The sequence below is a fragment of the Lygodium microphyllum genome, chromosome 26 (assembly GCF_053477565.2).
Source record: "Lygodium microphyllum isolate KBCC chromosome 26, Lygodium_microphyllum_v1.1.10, whole genome shotgun sequence".
In the NCBI taxonomy this organism is placed as follows: domain Eukaryota; kingdom Viridiplantae; phylum Streptophyta; class Polypodiopsida; order Schizaeales; family Lygodiaceae; genus Lygodium; species Lygodium microphyllum.
Window position 1 is genome coordinate 90,658,090 of NC_141160.1, and position 20,192 is coordinate 90,678,281.

General features: G+C 38.4%; 1 protein-coding gene across 1 annotated transcript; it reads left to right on the top strand.

The window, feature by feature from the left end:
- The first annotated feature begins 224 nt into the window (after positions 1-224).
- On the top strand, positions 225-2,094 carry LOC148013528 (lysM domain receptor-like kinase 3). The gene has a single exon (XM_087668000.1). It carries the CDS (start codon positions 240-242, stop codon positions 1,551-1,553), a length of 1,314 nt encoding a protein of 437 aa, XP_087524126.1. The 5' UTR covers positions 225-239; the 3' UTR covers positions 1,554-2,094.
- The last annotated feature ends 18,098 nt before the right edge of the window (positions 2,095-20,192 follow it).

The following is a 20,192-nucleotide window of genomic DNA, read 5'->3' on the forward strand; positions in this document are numbered from 1 at the left end:
ATATTAAATGGGCGGAAAAAGGAAAACATCTTGGGATTAGTAATGTGATATAAGAAAGGAATATGCTAAGAATCTTGCTTAATGGCCATTTAGTGGTTTGTTAAAAGAAATGACATTATGGCTCACAAGTGTGTTCTTATCTTGAGGTGGGATTATGAATCAGTGTGTGTGACAGCATTGTTTGCTAAGAGAATGCCTGGCTGTTATTGTGTGTTGGTACCGACAAGCGGAAAGAGGGAATGTGTATAGGAAGGTGGTGGAGCAAGAAAAAGGAGAGCATTTCTTCTCCCCGTCCCCCTCCCCCTCCCCCTCCCCCTCCCCCTCCCCCTCCGTCCCTTCAGCCCCTGGCAAGGAGCAAGATCAAGCAGCAGCAGCGGCAGGATCGGCCCTCCTCCAGCCATAGCCCGATCCCGAGCCTCCCCTCCTCCTCCACTGACTGGCCCACCCCCCGCCACTCCCCCACCAGCAGCTCCAGCTCCCTCCTCAGCCTCCGCGACCTCCTCTCCGAAGGCCCCGTCCTCTACAAGCGCGCAGAGATCGACGCCTCCACTAACAGGTTCAGCGCCTCCCGCCGCCTCAGCGGTTCTGTCTGGCGTGGCACGCTCCGCCACTCTCCGGTTGCCATCGTCCGCACACATGCGGCAACGGCCAAAAACTTTAAGCGGCTGCTCCGAATCGTCTCGTCGCTCCACCATAGAAGTGTTGCCAGGCTCCTGGGAGCTTGCAGGGACAGGGAGCTCTTGTTCCTTGTGTATGAGCTTGTGGAAGGTCAGAACTTGGCCCTCTGCCTCGATAGCAAGCTTGTGCCCGGTTACACAGCGCTTTCAACCTGGAGACTAAGGCTGCAGGTTGCCCTGGATATTGCAAATGGCCTCGAGTACCTCCATGAACGTAGCTCTCTCCGAGCCGTCCATAAGTATCTCTCGAGCCGCACCATCCTGCTTACAAACCAGACCCTTCGGGCCAAGATCACCTTCGCAGGAATGGCAGCACTCAGAGGGGAAGTGGAGGTGGATTTTCTGAACACAACGTTTGTTCAAGAAGCAGAGGAAACATCATTATCAGACACAAAGGGTGATGCATTGACTAAGAAGAACACCACTCGTGCAGGCAGCATTAAGATTGAAGGGCGACAAGGCTATATGTCTCCTGAGTATGTGTCATCAGGTGAGATCACACTTAAATATGATGTCTTTGCCTTTGGTGTGGTTCTGGTGGAGCTCTTGAAAGGGAAGGATATTACAACCTTCAGGCAAACTTCTCCAATGGGGAAGCCCTCACCTGTGGATGAACTACGGCAGATAGTAGAAGACAGTGATAGTTTAAGGCAAAAACTTCGGCTGTGGATAGATCCTCGGTTGAATGATTCATACCCTGTAGAAGATGCTGCCAAGTTGGCCTCGCTTGCTTGCTCTTGCCTTAATAAGTCTCCTGAGGAAAGGCCCAACATGAGTGAAGTTTCAGGGAAATTGGTCAAGTTTTTGAATTCAGCTGGTTTGTGGGAAAGAGAGAGAAATGCAATGACAGGAACATTCACACTCGAAGGAAGATGAGGCTTACACATACACACACATGGAGGCTTTTTTTCAGAGGCATAACCCTACATTCCAAACTGGAGGTTATACTGTTCAACAGTAGCTGTGGAGGCTATGGAAATTCATCGAGCTTCATTCCATTTTCCCCCATGCGAGATTCACTAAAATTGCACCAACCACTTGCAAAGTTCAATCACTGCTCAAGTGAAGCAGGAATTGTGCAAGCATTGTGTACATAAAAGGCAGAGGTCAAGAAAATGGCATCTATGTTATCATTCTTTTCTCTATATTTTTGTGCGAAGAGCTGTAGGTTCTGCCATTAATTCCAAACTGTAACCGACATAATTGCTATTTACATTGGTATGATTAGTGTTGAATAGATTTTTAGCCTCAGGTACTGCATGCGATCAGCTCAATGAAATGCACACATGCCTCCCAGGTCTTTCTTGGCTGTCGAATGACTTGGGATGGCATTGCTGTAACAACGCAAAGATATAGTCTAAACATCTGTAAACTTTGACACATCCGAGGTCTGGATGATTGAAAAGAATTGATAGTTCTAGATATGTTTTGGTATCTTCCACTGATCTTGTTGCTAACGTTGCAGATCCTACCGCGATAGTTTTGATAATGAGTGATTTGCTTTTGCCTACAATCAGATGTGGAAATGACAAAATGAAAGCTAATTGCCGTAAAATATTACTCCTGAATCTCCCTAGTACAATGTTGGCACATAAACGTGGCAGTTGAGCCTTGAAGGCCTGTTTCATTTAATAAAGCGCAAGGTCCAGGGAGTTAATGGTGATTCAGTCCTACTTGCTGTTACAGTTCTTCCTAGTTACCTCAATATTATAGTTCAAGTTCTTTAGCTTAATTCTTTCTCAGACTCTGATGTGAGGACATTTTCGAAAGCATGCTTTTCATCAGGGAGGTGGGAATACAGAAAAAGGCATGGATTTGCTGTACTTGTGTGATGGTTTTTAATGTGTGTTCTGAGGCTGGTTCAGATCGCTGGTTTGTGGCCTGATCCTGCTTTTGCTGTACCAGCTCTTTCTTTTTCGTTGCAGACATCCAGGGGCTAAGGTGATCATAGTGGAACACATGTTCCCTTTAGGAGTCAAGGCTCAAGTATCTGTTACAAAGTAGATTATGAATGACATCATGGCATCTAAGTAAGTGGAATGCGTGGAACAAAGTGTGCATTGCATGTGTGGACTGAGGCCGTCGTGATTGTGTAGGGAGACTTCTTTCCTTAACAATAATAGCTGGTATTTGCTGGCCATACCCGCTAACCATGCGTTGGGCGGTTTGTGAACTTGCAAACCTCATGAGGCTTCACCTCATTCACTTTGCGCTTTTGTAAGTGAAGGGAACCTTTGCATGCAATTTCTTCTTTTGTGAGTAAAGGGAACTTTCGCATGCAATTTCTTCTTTTGTGAGCAAAGGGAAGTGGCCAGGAACTCACAAGTGAATGTATTTTGCATGTAAACAGACACATGCTACTTATTTTAGTGCACAAAATGTATATGATTATTAAATTGCATGTAAATAATCATATACATATGTTCGTGGCCACCTCCCTTTGCCCACAAAAGAAGAAATTGCGTGCTGCGAAGCACGCAAAGTACAAGGTGCTCAGTGTCTAATCTATGAAATATCAAGAATGTCATTAGGCTATTTTTAAAGATTGTTTAGCGAAGCATGTGAATAGTCGTATATATTTTGTGTACTATAATAAGCAGTAGACGTCTACATGCAAAAATGTATTCACTTGTGAGATATTGAATATGTGAACACACACACACACACACACACACACACACACTCTCTCTCTCTCTCTCTCTCTCTCTCTCTTTCTCTCTATGCATTATAACAATATCTGTGCTCCTTTATATATGGATGTTAAAATTGCAAAGTAACGATTTAATGTGAACAATACAATATATTATTTTTTTATTATTGGAATATGTCCTCCATAACCTTAGAACATATTAAGCATGACTACATGCTACAACACATATTTCAAGCACATGGAGTTTCACAAATCATGCTTAAGTTTCATGCAAACTTTCTCAGTAAAATAAAACTTCAAAGTATACAATGGATGTGGGTTTGGTGAGGAGCAATGTCCTAGCTTTTTTTGCACTCAGCTCGCTATGTTAACGAATTGCATTTCAGTTATAGTTCTCCTTTACTTGAAGGTGAGCGATTGCATTAAGGAGTCGCCTCATCTTATTGAGTGGAAGTGAGAAGAAAGTAGTATCATGTCTACAATCCTTCAACTATAACAATGACTATTGTAAAACTAACTAAGATACAATGGGCATCATGGGAGGAGGGATCGTGTAGCATAAATATAGCATATAAATTCAACAAAAGAAGTTTTCCATGTGGTAGCTTCAATGCAATCGAAGAATTTTAGTAGAGATCTCATTGCACATTGCACTATTGGACACGCACTTCAATAGTAGTCCATATTCCAACCTAAGCGCATACCAATTCTTAACCCCAAGCATATTCCATAGAATTTGAAGCACATACCAATTTTTATCCTCAAGCATATTGTGATTCTCTAACTTTCGAACTACAATTCATAACATTACATTTTTATCCTTTATTCACCATGTTTCACTATATGACCTTGTTTAAGCAACATAAAGCTAGTACGCTATTGATATGAATTTATGATATAACTTGATACTACCATTAACTTAAAAACTCATAAAAAGGAAGTGTTACATGTCTTTGATGAATATGACACATGAAGTCCTAAGCTACATTGGATGAAGTCAATATGTGGGCTCTTACAAAGGGGATTCATGCTTGCAATTACTTACTGACATGCTATTTAAAAAATGCATATATATGAGACTCATTTTCACTCATACACACATGTATACATATTGAAAGCAAACATATATAATCTGGGTAACACATTTAAAAGAGAGAAGAAGGAAACCAATAACAAACTCAAGGGAATTCAAACCCCAAACACAACAGGATGATGTGTCTATGTTGTACTTGCAAAACAACAAAAAGAACACGAGATCATACTACAAAGATCAATATGTTGATGATTCCTCTACAAAGTTTTTAGCATGTATAACATCAATGTACTCATACATAGATTGCATATGAAGATGTTGTAAATGATGATCATTATATGGACAATGAAAGAAATGACCAATTAATATTGGCATCCTATCTATAGAGCTTTTCTTTCCCTTTGTAGATGTACCATAATAGCCACAAATCACACTAAACTATTGAAAGGTTGATTTGTACATTCGCAATCACATTAAACCCAAAAACACCCCAAAGAAACAACTTAGCTATTGTTATTTGAGGAGATTTCTAAAGAGAGTAAACCAATATTTATTAGAATTCCATGATCTAAATATCCTACAATTGCAGTGAGCAACTTATTTAAATAAATGTAAGAAGATGAGAGTTATCAATAATACCTTGTCACATTGACATAGGTATAAATTGTGTGAGACATGTAATTTTTGGCATCTTTTATCAATATACAATTACTAGCTCTCATCTCACTTGCTTGCACTGAACTTTCATGGCTTCCCTCTCTTCTTTTGTATCATTCTAGCCTTTCTCTCTCCTTGTCATTCTTTCTCTCTCTTTTGCTCTTCTTTCTCTCACTTCTCAGCCCTCTCCTTGACAAGTGGTATTAGAGCATTGGTTGTTGATCCATTTGGGACAATCCCTTCTTGGATTTCCTTCTTAGTCTTGTTACTTCTTGGTTACTCAAGGACATGGTACCAGTTTGGAAAAATGGACAACTACAGTAACTAAGAAGACCAAAGATAGTTAGTTAGAGCTAACTGGAGTATTTGAAGGCAAATTTGGAGGCATCTTGGACAAAATGGCAAGTTGTGCATCGATAACAAGCTATTTTGGAGGTAAAATGGTTAAATACATGGAGAATAGAGCTAGTCTTGGCTAAAAGTCTAGTTACTTTTTTGGACATGCTTTCTCTTTCTTTTCTCTAGTTACTTTTTTGGACATGCTTTCATGGTGGATGCCGAGAAATCTCACATCTTACTTCTCAATGATTTTACTTCTCTTCTTGAGCATGGGACATTGATCCCCTACCTTCTGATCATGATCATTACCGATGTGAAGCATGGCAATAGTGAGCATTAGACATACACCTGAAATTTGTGTCGCGAATTGTGCTAAATTCGCTGCTAATTTTCTCTAGCTAATGGTGGTCATTAATCTCTTCCCTATTGCTTGCATACTATTTGGATAAGTTTCCTATGTCATTCTCAATAGGGATACACTCTTCTAAGCCTCTGATATTTATTTTCTTTGCTAGAAACCCAAATATATTGTGGGGCAGCCATAGCCACAAACCTAGAAGCGTCAATTTCTTCAATATTTGACTCTTTCCAACCTTCAAGGCCTCTCTACTACCATTTTTGAGCAAGATTGGCTTCAAAATTGAAGACATTGCAAAGATTTCAACATATTGAGCCTCTTGAAGCTCATATTGGAGTTATATTTTGGGGCTTTTCTTCAAGAAGCTTGAATATTCAACATTCAAGTATTCAAGTAAGCTTGGGATATTGGTTCTTCATGAATTTAATCTTCTTCAAGCATGTATGGACTAATTTTATGGATTCTTGGAGCTTTATGATGGATTATGAAATTTCCTTCAACTATTGGACTGAAGCTTTACATTAATCGTCTTCTTCAAGCTTGATCAAGGCATTTTACTTGCTTAATCTCTAAAATCTCTCAATATTGACTTTTTTTAAGCTTTTTCACTTGTTGATGGGAGATTATTGATCAAATAGTTCTCTGAATTGATCAATAGATCAGAGATTAGTACTCTTCTCATTGATCAAAGCCTATTTCATTGAATTTCAGCATTCATTTCATTCCTATTTCATCATGCGTATAATTTACATTGTCTTGATGCATAGCCTTGATTTGGTTGTATGATTTTCTTTGCCCAAGTTTGAAATATTGTAAAGGATAAGTACTAGCAATCGGTGAGTCATCATTGAATTGCATTGGTAAGACCCTCAACCGACACTTATTTTTTCATCCAATCTTTCATTGATCAATTATGCATATCATTGAAGGTTGAAAGAAATTTTCATGATTGATTAATTGGAATGCTCTTGCCATGTTAATATTTCTATCGAGAAAAAAGGTGGATGCTGGGGGGAGATAGTGGGACAATAGAGAGGTGACTCTCCCCCACTATTAAAGATCTCAAAGGAATGTAATCAACCAACCCAAGGGGAACTTTTCCCCCTTATTGGTAATTCGGAGCCCATGTAGGGAGCCTGTCATTCTGTTATATCCCTCACTATAGGTACCACGAGTGGAGTCATTGAAGATCTAAGGACTTCGATTGGATAGCATTGTTGGGGACTCCATTGATCAGTTACATGGATTATACAAGTTACTACATGTTTACTACAAGAGGAGTTTTAGATGTTATACTACCTAGAGTAAGGGGATAGGTATATTAATCAGAAACAAGGCATTTGAACCTTCATTTAGATGAATTTTTAGTCATCTGCATGTGCTATAGGTCATTCCGGATTGGTTATAGGTCTTAAATAGATTATTGTACTCAAACAATGAATTGGGACCACTTTTGGAAGGTGTTTTACTTGGTTACAAGTGTTATAGAGTTATTCAGAGAATTTTCGAACTTATACATGATATTGCAAGTTGTATTCAGTCCCTACAAGTCATACACAGGGTACCATAGGGTTAGGAGACCTTATCATGGACTTAGGGGAGGTGGATACACACACTGAAACAATGCTTTTAGAGGATGTAGGGCTGTTTTGGATAGTAGTAAAAGAATATTTTCATAACATTTTGTTTTGATTTTAAGCTTGAGTATTATAACTCATCCTGAAGAGCTATTTGCAAACTTTGATTTTCATCAAAATGTCATTGATTCCGATATCAAGTCAAAAGTTATAGCCATTTTTGTATCAGGGGGTTTGTTCTACTAGGACTGCATTGTACTACTGAGCAGAAATGGCTAGAAACAAGGGAAAGAACAAGCCTAATGATGATGTTCAATAACAAATTAGAGAAGTACATGATGAAATATCCAAGGCATGTCATGATGATGAAGATTTGCAAGAATATAGTGCATATAGTACTCTTAATGCCACTCTTTGTAACCAACATGAGACTAGGCATTCAATCAGACACATGGAATTGGTTTTTAAATTGGATTAGGTGGTTGAATAGTTGGTTCAATGAATATGCAAACCAAGAAATTCATGAGGCACATAGCTCAATCTACCAAGGATTTCTTGGAGAAGTTTGCTTCTTCTACTAAAGATTCTTTAGACAAACTTAGCACTCATATCTCTATACTTATGGCAGTACAAATGGTAGACAAAGAGAATAGAGATAAACAGTCCTTTAATCCATTACACAATAATCATCAGCCAGGTATTCTTGGAAAAAAAGAGATACCATATAACACTTATGAGATTGGGGAGACTTCCTTTAGAGTTTATGAGCCTATTTTGAGCATTCATGGGTCAAATCCTCCTGAAATCACTAGAAACCAACCACTTATTCCTCCAGGTAGGTTTCAAATCAACTATCATAGGAGTGCCTCTAATCTTTCAAACCCCAATGGTATATAAAATAGAGAATGCTAGATATACATACAATCTCACCTATACACGATCGTAAGAAGACCCATGCTTGCTCTCCCCCCTCCCTCCCCCCTCTCTCTCTCATCAAACTTAAAACTAAAAGTAATTTATAAAATTTGTAATACAAAACACTAGACATAGAAACGATCTCTTTTATACACCATACAAACCTTCCTCTCTACACAGATGTAAGAAATCACACGCTTGCTTCGTGTGATATTTAGAAACAACAATGTTATACTGAAATGGGTCATAATTGAAACAAAGACCACAAAAAGAATTTCTCTAAGAGACCTAGTCAAAACGAAGCTCTCTCATTTTTTAAGGAATCATTCTTATCTCCAAGCAAGATATTCACAGGCAAAGTAGAGCCAGGCTCCAGTATCTTTGGTCTCTTTCCACCGATCATGACATGATGGGAAGGTATAAGACATCCTACCTTCCATTAGCAAGCCACAAAGGCCAAGTATAAGACACCCGACTATTTCCAAGCACCATAGGTAAATGGTTGATGCCAACAAAAAAAAAAGTTTCCAATATGCCTAATAGAAACAAAGTTTCCTCTTCTCTGAGGAATCATTAGCAAAATCTTCATCCTTGAGCAAAACATGTGAGTGTAAAGTAGGGAATGATCCCATAGTTTTTGTTGGTAATCGCATGGGTGACATGATAGTCTTACCTCTCTCGTTAGCACCTGTATTGGAATAAAAATCATAATATAATTACGTTGAACAACTAATAAAGACCATTTAATTCCAACAATAATAATACATGGTCAAACATTTGAGAACCATTTAGTAATAGGTACTAACAAACGTTGATGTAGCATCACAAAACAACCCAAATCCTTGAACCCATACTTAAACCGATGCCTTGATATCTTATTAGTATGAGAGCGTTGAAACCTCTTCTTATGGTCAACCTTGTATATATGCACCCGAAAGCATTGCGTGTATCCACAATGTACAACTTTAATAAAACTGGGAGCTTGATGTCAATATTGACATCATCATATAAACACTCAACGACTCTTACAAGCATCCTTCTTATGATATCATCACTCGTTACTGCACGCAATGTGCACTGTAGCTCATTTTGATAGTTAGAAGCTGGGTAATAGTGCAACTCTAGGGTAGGCATATGCAAAAGTCAAATAAATAGTGAAATATGAAAAAATACTTCACCTCCAAAGAGTATGTGCTAACCAAATATAGCATGAAGAGCAATTCAAACCAGTGTCCCTACATGGTTGTCAATAACTACACCTCCACAAAGAAAGCAATGTGCATTACTGTACCTTTTGAAGCACATCCTTGTATACAATGTTTGAGGTCATATCCCCATCCCTTTCACCCAATAGGACTTTCACACCATGCAAAGATTTACCCTTGAAAATGCAACATATACAACTATTGGTGCTTTTTGGATAAAGCCCAACAATGGAAAACTGCCTCCGTTTTATAGTAAATGAAAATTGTGTAGCATTGGAAATAAAAGTAATTCAGGGAATAACAACTTGTTCGCTCACATTTTCCTTTGTTATTATTTCAATATCTATTACTTTCCTATTGAAATTTCTACATATCAACCGTGTACCATTACACATACCCCTTCTTGGGTTTAGGTTTCTAAGAAGAATAATAGGTGCATTTATCTTTACCGACAATAAATGATGATAAAATCCATCTCCAAGGTCTAATGTATTTAAATACTCAACAGAGTACAAAAATGAGTCATCCGTCTCCGCAATCGAATCTACATTATAATACTATCTAGCCTGCCCTGGCATCAATTGTAATGCATGATCATTCAAAGTAGCCACCTCTATATTCCATGAGGCAAGTATAGCCCGCTCACCAAAATATGTTGTGTATTCACCCACATTAGATACATCACTGTGTAGACACTACCAATCAAGGTTTCAATAGACTGCCCCCTTTCAACACCATGCCAAGTGGAGCACACAACTTATCACATTTTTCGGTAATATCCACTCCATCCCTTATTCCTTGAATCCAACAAATGAACCCATTGTCCACTACACTTCCAACTGTTGACACTCACATATTCCTAGATAGCCTTAGTATCCTTATGTGACGCCACAAATAAGAGTAACACAATGCATCATTAACAATATCCTCATGTGTCCCCTTTACCACAACTGGCAAGACCTGCCTAAAATCCCCCCAAATAAAACAACCTTTCTACCAAATGGCTTATCATAACTCACAACGTCTTTCAAAGTTCCGTCAATCGCTTTAAAGGCATATCGATGGGTCATAGGAGCCTCATCCCACAAAATAAGGCTTGACTATCTCAATAACTCAGCAAGATCACTTTGAACATGAATGTTACAGGTGGATTGATTATTTAATTCTATTGGGATTTTAAACCGTGAGTGAGTTATACGACCACCTAGCAGAAGCAAGGCAGCAATGCCACATGATGCTGCTGCCAATGCTATACGGCCACCATTGCGCACCTTTGCAAGTAAGCATTTATAAAGGAAAGTCTTCCCAGATCCACCAGGACTATCCAAAAAGAATCATTCTCAGTATTTGCGTCAACAACATCCATAATTGCACTAAAAGCAATTCTTTGTCCCTTGTTCAACATTCCCTCTATGGATTCAAAAATCCTATGTTGTTCCGATGGGTTGTATGCATATTCATCTTGCAAAAGGGGGTTAGCATGCAATTGAGAGTTTGGTTGATGAGGTTCATGTAACCCATCAAAATCAGAGAGTCTTCGCCCTATATGGTGTAAAAGGTCTTGCAGATGTAACAGAGCCATGTTACATGCCTCATGCTATAGAACACCAAGAGAGGTATGCACATGTTGTAGCTGCAATAATCTATACATGATATCCTCTACCATTGGCACCAAAAATCTTTCCCATAGATGGCCAGGCCGAGCTAGCTCACAAAAGACCCAAATTGCAACAAACAAAGCATGGAGTTAAGCACCAGTTTGCACAGAGGCAGCTTCCTCCAAGCACACAATGTACTAATCATCACTAGACAACATACCCCTTGCAATGCAAGCATCCCTAAAAGTATCGCAGATCACATTATCAACACTACGCATATCTTGAAAAGAAGTACAACCCCAACACTCCGTTAAAAGAATATGCAAATAGTAGAGCTCACTACAGGTAGGCGCCACAAAATACATCCAACCACATGTATTTCCACGCTTCCTCTTAGTCCACATCTTGTGTCATGCATTCCACACTCAATACACCGGAAAGTCCTAATAGCGAATAGTCCTAGCCTTTGGATGAATGCGATTGCACACAAACCATCCTGTAAGAGTAGTTTTCTAGAGGTCTTCATTCTGCACAACATCTAGTATACTATCTGTATCTCGAAACACCACATAATTCTCACCAAGTAAGTGCACTTGCAAACGTTGTATATCAGGCTTTTCATTGTGCAATGTGCAATCATAGATCTGCCAACATGCCTCGGAGGCAGAAACATACCACGCATCCAAATAACTTTGAATCTCGTCCACCTCATGAACATTGCCACCATTTTGTGCCAAATCAACCCCAATAGAAAATTTGATGGTTGCACAGTCATGCCTCTTGTACACATACTTATACAAATACTTAATAGCTGCGACTGTCAAACACCTCCACATTTATGTATGCATTGTATTTCTTACTCAAGTAAGGATTATATGGAACAACCCATTGATTATCAATAACATTACCATTTATGATCATAGAGTTTCCACCGTCTCGTCTTTGATAGATGGGATAGCCACATAATTATTAACCGTTGTCATGCCCACTAATTTCCGCGGATAATCTTTAGTACATCTACCCTTTTCCATGCAGGGACTCTTGGGATTCAATCCTCTGTAAGGGCCATGAATGTTGCATTTTGAAATGGTCTTAAATAAGGTTGGAAACTTAAATCTATTCGACAACTCAATACAAACCAGTCTATCATAGTGACATGCTTCAGAAGGTTTAAAAGACAGCTCTAAAATTAGCAAAGTATGAGAATGTGGTAGCCCCCTCTTCTGGAATTCAATCACAGTAACATAGCCACAACCTTTCCAAAGAGTTCCTTTCACAATAATGTGTACATTAAATCAGCATGGTTTTCCTGAAACACGCGAGCAATCAAATATCTGAACGATCATAAGCACTCTGTCCATGCAACAAAGCATTAGTTATCTCCAACCATTTTGGTTTGCATATCATTGTTATAAAAAGGTCAAGTTTCCCCTTGTATCACACTATATCCATGGCATCCTGATATAATTAATACATGTGCCTTGGTCCACCCGTGAATGATGGCAATAAAACTATCCTCTTGCGAACAGACGCAGCAACAATCTACACTAGCACATTATCGTTTGCCCCCACCATGTCTAACAGGCCTTTGTAGGTCTCCAATCGCAACACCGTTGTGACTAATTTTGGCGCCTACATTGCTCTATACTACAACAATAAACTACTGCAATAGTTGACCACCGCACAATATGCACACCTCAGTATCTTCACACACTTGATGATGGAATGCATAAAATTGCATTTGGGTAACACAATTTTTATTGGACAGTTCATATATGTTAATAGGAACACTGTCATTACTATAGGAAACCTTTATATGCCAACCATCATCTCCCATAGGAAAAAGGAGGACATATAGCATTGGCATATATGCTCTATGAAATAGCAACACATCGACCACCCCGAGTGTAAACATGGATATCTCGATGATCAAGAACAGTACAGTAAAGCATAAGACATCTATCATAAGAGCATACGATATTTAGCCATGAAAGCATCGCATAACCATAATGGCAAACATGACTCTATAGTACATCAGACCACATAGTAACATCCAAGTCAATGCAAGACCGGTAAGTGGCATAAGATCCTGCAATGTTCAAGCTCTAGGAGAATCCCAAATATCTGTACAATATCATCCATACAAGTGGCTCTATAAGGTATACAATAGTGGATCATGTGCATAGACAGGTAAGCATACATAACATCTGCTCTCTAACATGGATGGGCAACAATAGCCTAACTAGCATAGAAGCTAGACAACAAAGGAGCAAGAAGGCCATAACTGCAGCCCAAACACTGTAAAGTTCACTAATCGACCAAATAATCCGCAGTAAATTCAAGCACCAATGAGCATACAAAGCTCAATAAAACTCTGTGCCAAGACAATGAAGCAACTCTGCTCAATAGATGTTTGCATCAATCAAACATCCAGGGGTCCATAAGATTGGAGCATAAGGCCAAGCATCCAAGGTCGTAACCGAAAAAGTCAAATCAATGTCCAAATTCTCCATAAAAGTCCTCAAATGCAAGTCTTGTCAAGTCTAAACATCTGCCATAGCCGAACCCAAAAGCATTGACCAAGACATAAACCCACATGGGTAGCCTAGGCATAAGCAATCATAAGTGGAATGCTAGCTGCAAATAAAAAATGATAGTGAACCATAAATTTGAGCTCTACTTCTTGCTCAAAAGCATTATGGGAGAAAAAAGAACGATGTGGCATCATCCAAATACATCAATACATAACGCCAAATTGCCGGGAGCACCCTGTGAGACCAATAGGCATAACCCAACTGTAGCATAAATAGCTTTAGCCCTGAATATTATAGTAGCAAATAACCTCTATAAAGTGAGCAATCAGTGCTCAAACCAAGCTCAAATCGATAGGCAAACCATAGGCATACATTTCCATATGTATAGGCACCAACATGGCATAATCAGGCATCAAATGACCATGTAGCATAGCATAAAATGTAATGACAGGGGAATGCCCTATTTTGGGCTGCCTATGGACTGTGTAAAATAGTCAATGGTTGAGCAAATTCAGCTCCAAAAGCATCTCACATCATAGGCATACATTCCCTGACATATAGGCATCATCCAGGGATAATCGGGTATCAAATGATCATCACATGTACCTGTAAAGATCAATGATAGGGTGCTACCCTGTTTTTTTATGATAGTCCTTGGACTGTTCAAATAGTCCATGACTGAGCTAAATCAGCTCCAAGCTCAATGCCAATCATAAATATAAGTGCCCAAACCCAAAGCCAAGTGTTGGGAGGCTTCAACAAGCCATAACCAAGTGCCAGATAAAGTAAATGAGCTGGGGGTAGTTGTAAATGTATGGGACAAGGCTAAAATCAGGCCTACTACTATTTATACAGCCAAGAGGAGCTCAAGATCAAAGGCCCAAGTCATGTGTAAGTGCCCAAGCTCAATACCAACTGCTGGGGGGTCTCAATAGACCATAAACAAGTGCCACGTTGGTGAGGAGCTGTTGTGGATCTCTGTCACATTGGAAAAACGTCTGTCAACATGGTGTGTTTGCATCAGATATAGATATGGGGCTGGGGGGTTGCTATGAAGGTTGCAAGTGGTGGGGGTCTCCCTAGGGGGCCAAGGAAGGCCACTCATCAAGCCAAAGGTGGAGGGGAATCTTCAAGCTTCATGTGCAAGCTCAACAATGGCTGCCCTCTTCAAAACCCTAATGTCCATGAAAATGGCTGAAGTGAGGATCTCATTCCTCTTGTGGGAAAGGTTAAGAATAGGTCGAGAAGTGCTCGTGAAGGACCCGCTCTGATATTAGTTGTTGAAGGGGATGCAATGGCAGTGAAGAAGGAGAAGAGGAAGATGTAGGAGAGAAGAGCACACACAATGTAGGTGCTATCAAGAATGATATATATATGATAGCCTTATTGCACTATCTCATATATATGAATAAATAATATGGGTGGTCAGTGTACACGGGCAGGCCCAAGGGCCTTTTACCTGAACAATATTTGACATCACTCTCACAAAAATAAATGCTAGGTCCAAAGCATGAGTCGAATCAGCCCACTGATTGAAGAGTAACTACATCTAATAAGCACCACAAGAGTATTATATACACAACTCAATGAATCCCACTGTCTCACTAAAAGAAGCTCAAACTCAACTGCATCAATCCAAAGCTCAATGTAAATATCCAAGTGTCAAGTGACTCCCACTAGAATAAAATTGAATGCCAATTGAGCAAGACAAGCTCAATACATCATGTATACGCCATTTGAGCATCCAAGACACATGAAGCATAAGCTAGGATCATAAAGCCAGTGAAATCTTCAAGCTCGTATGTAATAATCACTATAGCAACCAAAGGACATAACCAAAGCTCCAAGACATGTAACCAAGCTCAAATGCGAAGCTTAAAGCATTTCATAAGCATAGCTAGGTGCATATATAACAACCAAGTATCAATGTATCCAAGTGGTATACCCATTTAGCAACATCAAAGAGCATTAGGCATAATCTTTTTCTGGACAATGCTTGGTACCCTATTTATTATAGTAGTGAATATCCCTGTATGACCTATACTATTTTAGCTCAAAATAGCCCACAAAGCATCTTAAGACGTCACACAAGCATCCTTTAATAATCCCAATATCATATAGGCATCAAATAGAGCATGAATGGGTGCCAAACACTCAAAGTATGTTGTCAATCACAGACCTGTGAACAATAGGTCTACTATACGATGTATACAATAGATAATAGAGATTTGTGAGCTCCAAGCATTGTGTCCAAGTGCAAGATATTGATTCTAGAAGATGGGAAAGCCTTTGCCAAGTACTGGAGTGGAGCAGGGAGTGGTTAACTGAGTGCTACAAGTTTGGAAGAGGGCTTGAAATTTAGGTGCGAAACATGTTGGTCATGTTGATCCTTGTGTTGGTCCTTCAGTCATGATGGATGCTACTACCGAGTCCTTATCAATGATCAATAGACTCTTGAACCCCTGAAATAAGCCTTAAGAGGTGAGAACAAACCGAGAAGTTGGGAAGATCAAATGCATACCTTTGAAGTTGAAGCCATGACATCTCCATGAATGCATGGTCTATAGGTATTCAAACCAAGCTAAAGCAATGGCGGGTGAAGCTCCTCAATTAGGGCTCTAATACTAATTAAAGGGAGAAGCTTAAATGGAAGCACAAGCAAGAGAGGTGCAAGCTATGGAGGATGGAGCAAGAGCACAATAGAGAGAGAGAGAGATGCAAGATGATGTGGGAACTCCAACAGTCACAATGTGTGACTAGCCTTTCCTTATTCATTAGCCAATGAAAGAATAAAGAATGAAGTGACCATGACGATGGGCGGCCACCACCTAAAGTGTATATGTGTGTGGGTATTGTAAGTGTAGTGCATACACAGGTGTTGTAGGCACATGCACCTTTACCCCCAACAGGACTTACTCTGTCACTAAAACTATGCATGGAGGGGTCACCCTTAATAGGAGGGAAAAAAAAGGAAAATGCAATTCAATAGAGTGATAACTCCACATGTCCCCTTTGTAGCATAAAAAATCCATTCCTCTCAGACAAGACATACAAACTCTTATTGAAAGTTGAATTTACAGATAAATAAATAGTTAGCAAGTAGAGAATATGTTTAAGGAAAAATAAGCATACCACCAAAATATAGTGGACAAGAGTTCTAGGGATCTGTTATGCCTTTACTTTTATCCACAGCCATTTCCATATTTGTTTCATTGGTATTCAAACCCCAAGAGGGTAGAGAACACATCTATTTATTTTTTAAAGGCCAATTTCTTTTAGATCATAGTATTCTAGTACTCTTGCATTTAAATCCTCTTAGAGCCTCAATATATCTATTTCATTCTTACTAACTATTAAAGCTCACATATCAAAAAAATCTTGCTATAATTTAAAGCAGCATGCCACAGTTTCATAGTCATCGTGATGAATAACATCAAAATTACCATCCATAAAAATTTGGCCAATCGGGCACTAATGTAAGAACCATTTGGCAAAGAAAGGACTTTAATTATCCCCTCATTCATCAATCTATCAAAGTTTCTCAGAAGGGAGTCAATTGCAACAACTAAAAAGTAAGAGGCAAGTGGACAACCTTATCGAATAGATATTCTCGGATAAAAGGGACCTTAAATAAAGCGATTGAGATATACTTTTGTTGAATCATTTGTAAAATGATCTTATGCCATCTATAAAAGGGACCTTAAATAAAGCGATTGAGATATACTTTTGTTGAATGGTTTGTAAAATGATCTTCTGCCATCTATAAAAATGCTTCCAAAAACATTTTTGTGGGTATACACAAAAAAAATTCCAATTTAATTATGTTGTCCTCCTAAGCATTGTTTAGTTCAACATTCATCATTATGATGCCCAAGTATTGTTGTAGAACATGATCAAATGAGAGAATTAAGCGAAGAATAGCTTCATATATTTTCTCCTTATGAATAAATCCAAATTGACATTTATGTGAATAATGCCACCCAAAATTTATTTGATTCAAGAGCCAAGGCTTGGCCAAATCGGCCTTGTACATAACATTCATTGTCTCATTGGCCTCCAACTTGTACATACTTATTTCTTTAGAGGTTTAGGGATCTACTTAAGAATACCTTCATTCAATTTCTTTGAGAAAGTTCCAAAAGTTATTACTTCATTTGAGAACATGGATAAATCAACAAGTCCATACATATCCCAAAACTCTTAAAAATCTCAACAAGTAACAATCTAGCCCAAGATTGTTCCTTTTATTTGTTGAGTATAGTATTGCTTTGAGTCCTTCAAGGAGGAATGGACAATCAAATAAAAGTTCTTTCCTAATATCTAAGATCATTTTCCACTTGCTTTAAGAATTTACTCTCTCCACATGGCTATCATTAGCCTTAGGTTGCATTCCAACCATACTCACGACAAAAGACTCTAGAATTATCCTTATCTTAAATCACATTATCAATCTCTGCTTAAACTTTAGAAATAGTATATTGGTTTTTTCCTTTGGATAGCTTGAAAGGAAAATGTAGAATGGTAACCCCCTTCATTTACCCAATGAAGCCTAGACTAATTTCTAGTTGCTTGCAATGTGGCCTTCTCTTGCTTCTCTAGGAAAATTTCAATGCCATGAGTAAGACATTGATTGTTTGAAGATATCAACACAAAGAAACAACAACATTATTCCAAAAACAAACATCAACGGAATAGTTGCTTCTTATTCTAGCAACTAGAAGACTTCATCTACATTAGATCTTGATGCTCATTGTTAAATTGTGTTAGTCCCTTTAAAAGGTTCCTTAACAATTTTACTTTGAATATGGTTAAGTAGGGCATCCTTTGCATATAAACATTAATGCTTGATGTTATACCCTTTAGTTGAATCTAACATACTCTATTACAATGTTCCATTGTACTTTTAGAATTTGAGAACTAGAATTACTTATCGTTTGGGTTAGGTTTTTATTGTGTCTTAGTAGGTGTGATCCAAACAACAACCAGGGGTCTCTCAATGACACTCGACAAGATATGTGAGTATGGACATATGCTATTGTATGGATGTAGGTAACAACTACACCCTTCACTTACTTGGGTCTTTAAAGACTTCTCCCAAGGATTACTATTGATGGAATCCACCTTTTTTTGTATACTTATGTCTATATTATTTTGGTTTGTATACATTCTCAAAGCATAAATTTGACTTCGATTGTGCTTGAATACTTTATTTTGAATGCGATGCATATTTTTTATCATTTATAGTTCAATTTAAAAGTATTTTCATTGTATTTTTAATAAGAAAATAATTTGACTTAGTTTTTAGATTTAAGATAGTTATATTTTTTCAATAATCCTAATTATTCAAATTTTTAGGAGAATTCAAAGAAAACACACACATTCACTATCCCACTAATCCTTAGTTGTGTTAGTATCATATAGGATATTTAAAAAATTATCAATTTATATAAAGACACTTGTAACTCCCAATCTAGCTTTACACTAACCAAGTGATTTTGTAAGGACCATGATCCTTTGGGTCTATGCTATTGGTAGCATTACTAAAATCTGTAACTAAATTCTATCTCCACATCAACCAAGTTGTTCTTGTGGGTGTTATGGACCCTCTAGATCTGAAGTTGTTGTAGCATTAAAATTTGTTAAAAATATTTATTAGTACATTTGGTTGAAATTGACCTTGGACAAGATGTCATGGTTGCCATATAGACCTTTGAAATAATCATGATAAGTTACCTCCTTTCTTATACCTTGTAGGTACATTGATTATATACTTCTTTGGCAAATGAATAGATTTTGTTAATCCAAGAAAGTATGGCATAGAAATTTTCATCAAAATAAATTACTATGGCATGATAGAAGGTGTATCTTTCTCTATTTTCATTGTATAAGCAAAAAAAAAAGTACAATTGATCAAACACATGGACAGTATTGACATATTTCATGCAAACTTACTTGATAGGTTTTAACACATATTTGTTTTCATGACAAAATTGTATATTCTTTTTAGGTGGGAGTAGGGTCCCACTTGGTGGCCCTCCACCATGTGGATCCTACCCATAGGTAGGGGGTGGTCCACACACACACACACACACACACACGCACACACACGCACGCACGCACGCGCGCGCGCGCACGCACACACACACACACACACACACACACACACACACACACACACACACACACACACACACACACACACACACACACACACACACACACACACACACACACACACACACACACACACATAGTTGGCATCTTGCCAAACCAGATGAATAGTTTGCAAACTCATCTATAAAGAAATGGGTGGACTCTATAGAGATTTTGTCTCTTTTTCCATATTTCTCAACAGACATTTAGAGTTGCTACTTTGTCGTAGAGATACATTGTGTTTTTGATGATGATGCCCACCTAAATATTTGAAATTTCTATGCTTGATAGTCACGAAGCCTTCCATGATGATGGATGCCTTAAACTCCTTGCATTGCTATGTTATGTTTAATTAGAATCATGGAGCCAATATGTCTTGGTAGCATTGTAGTCCTTCACCATATAATAAAAAATCTCAACTAAAAATTCAAGAGAACACATATTGAAGAAGAAAGAAAATGGAGACAAAGTGTGCATGACACAAGCATTGGGTATA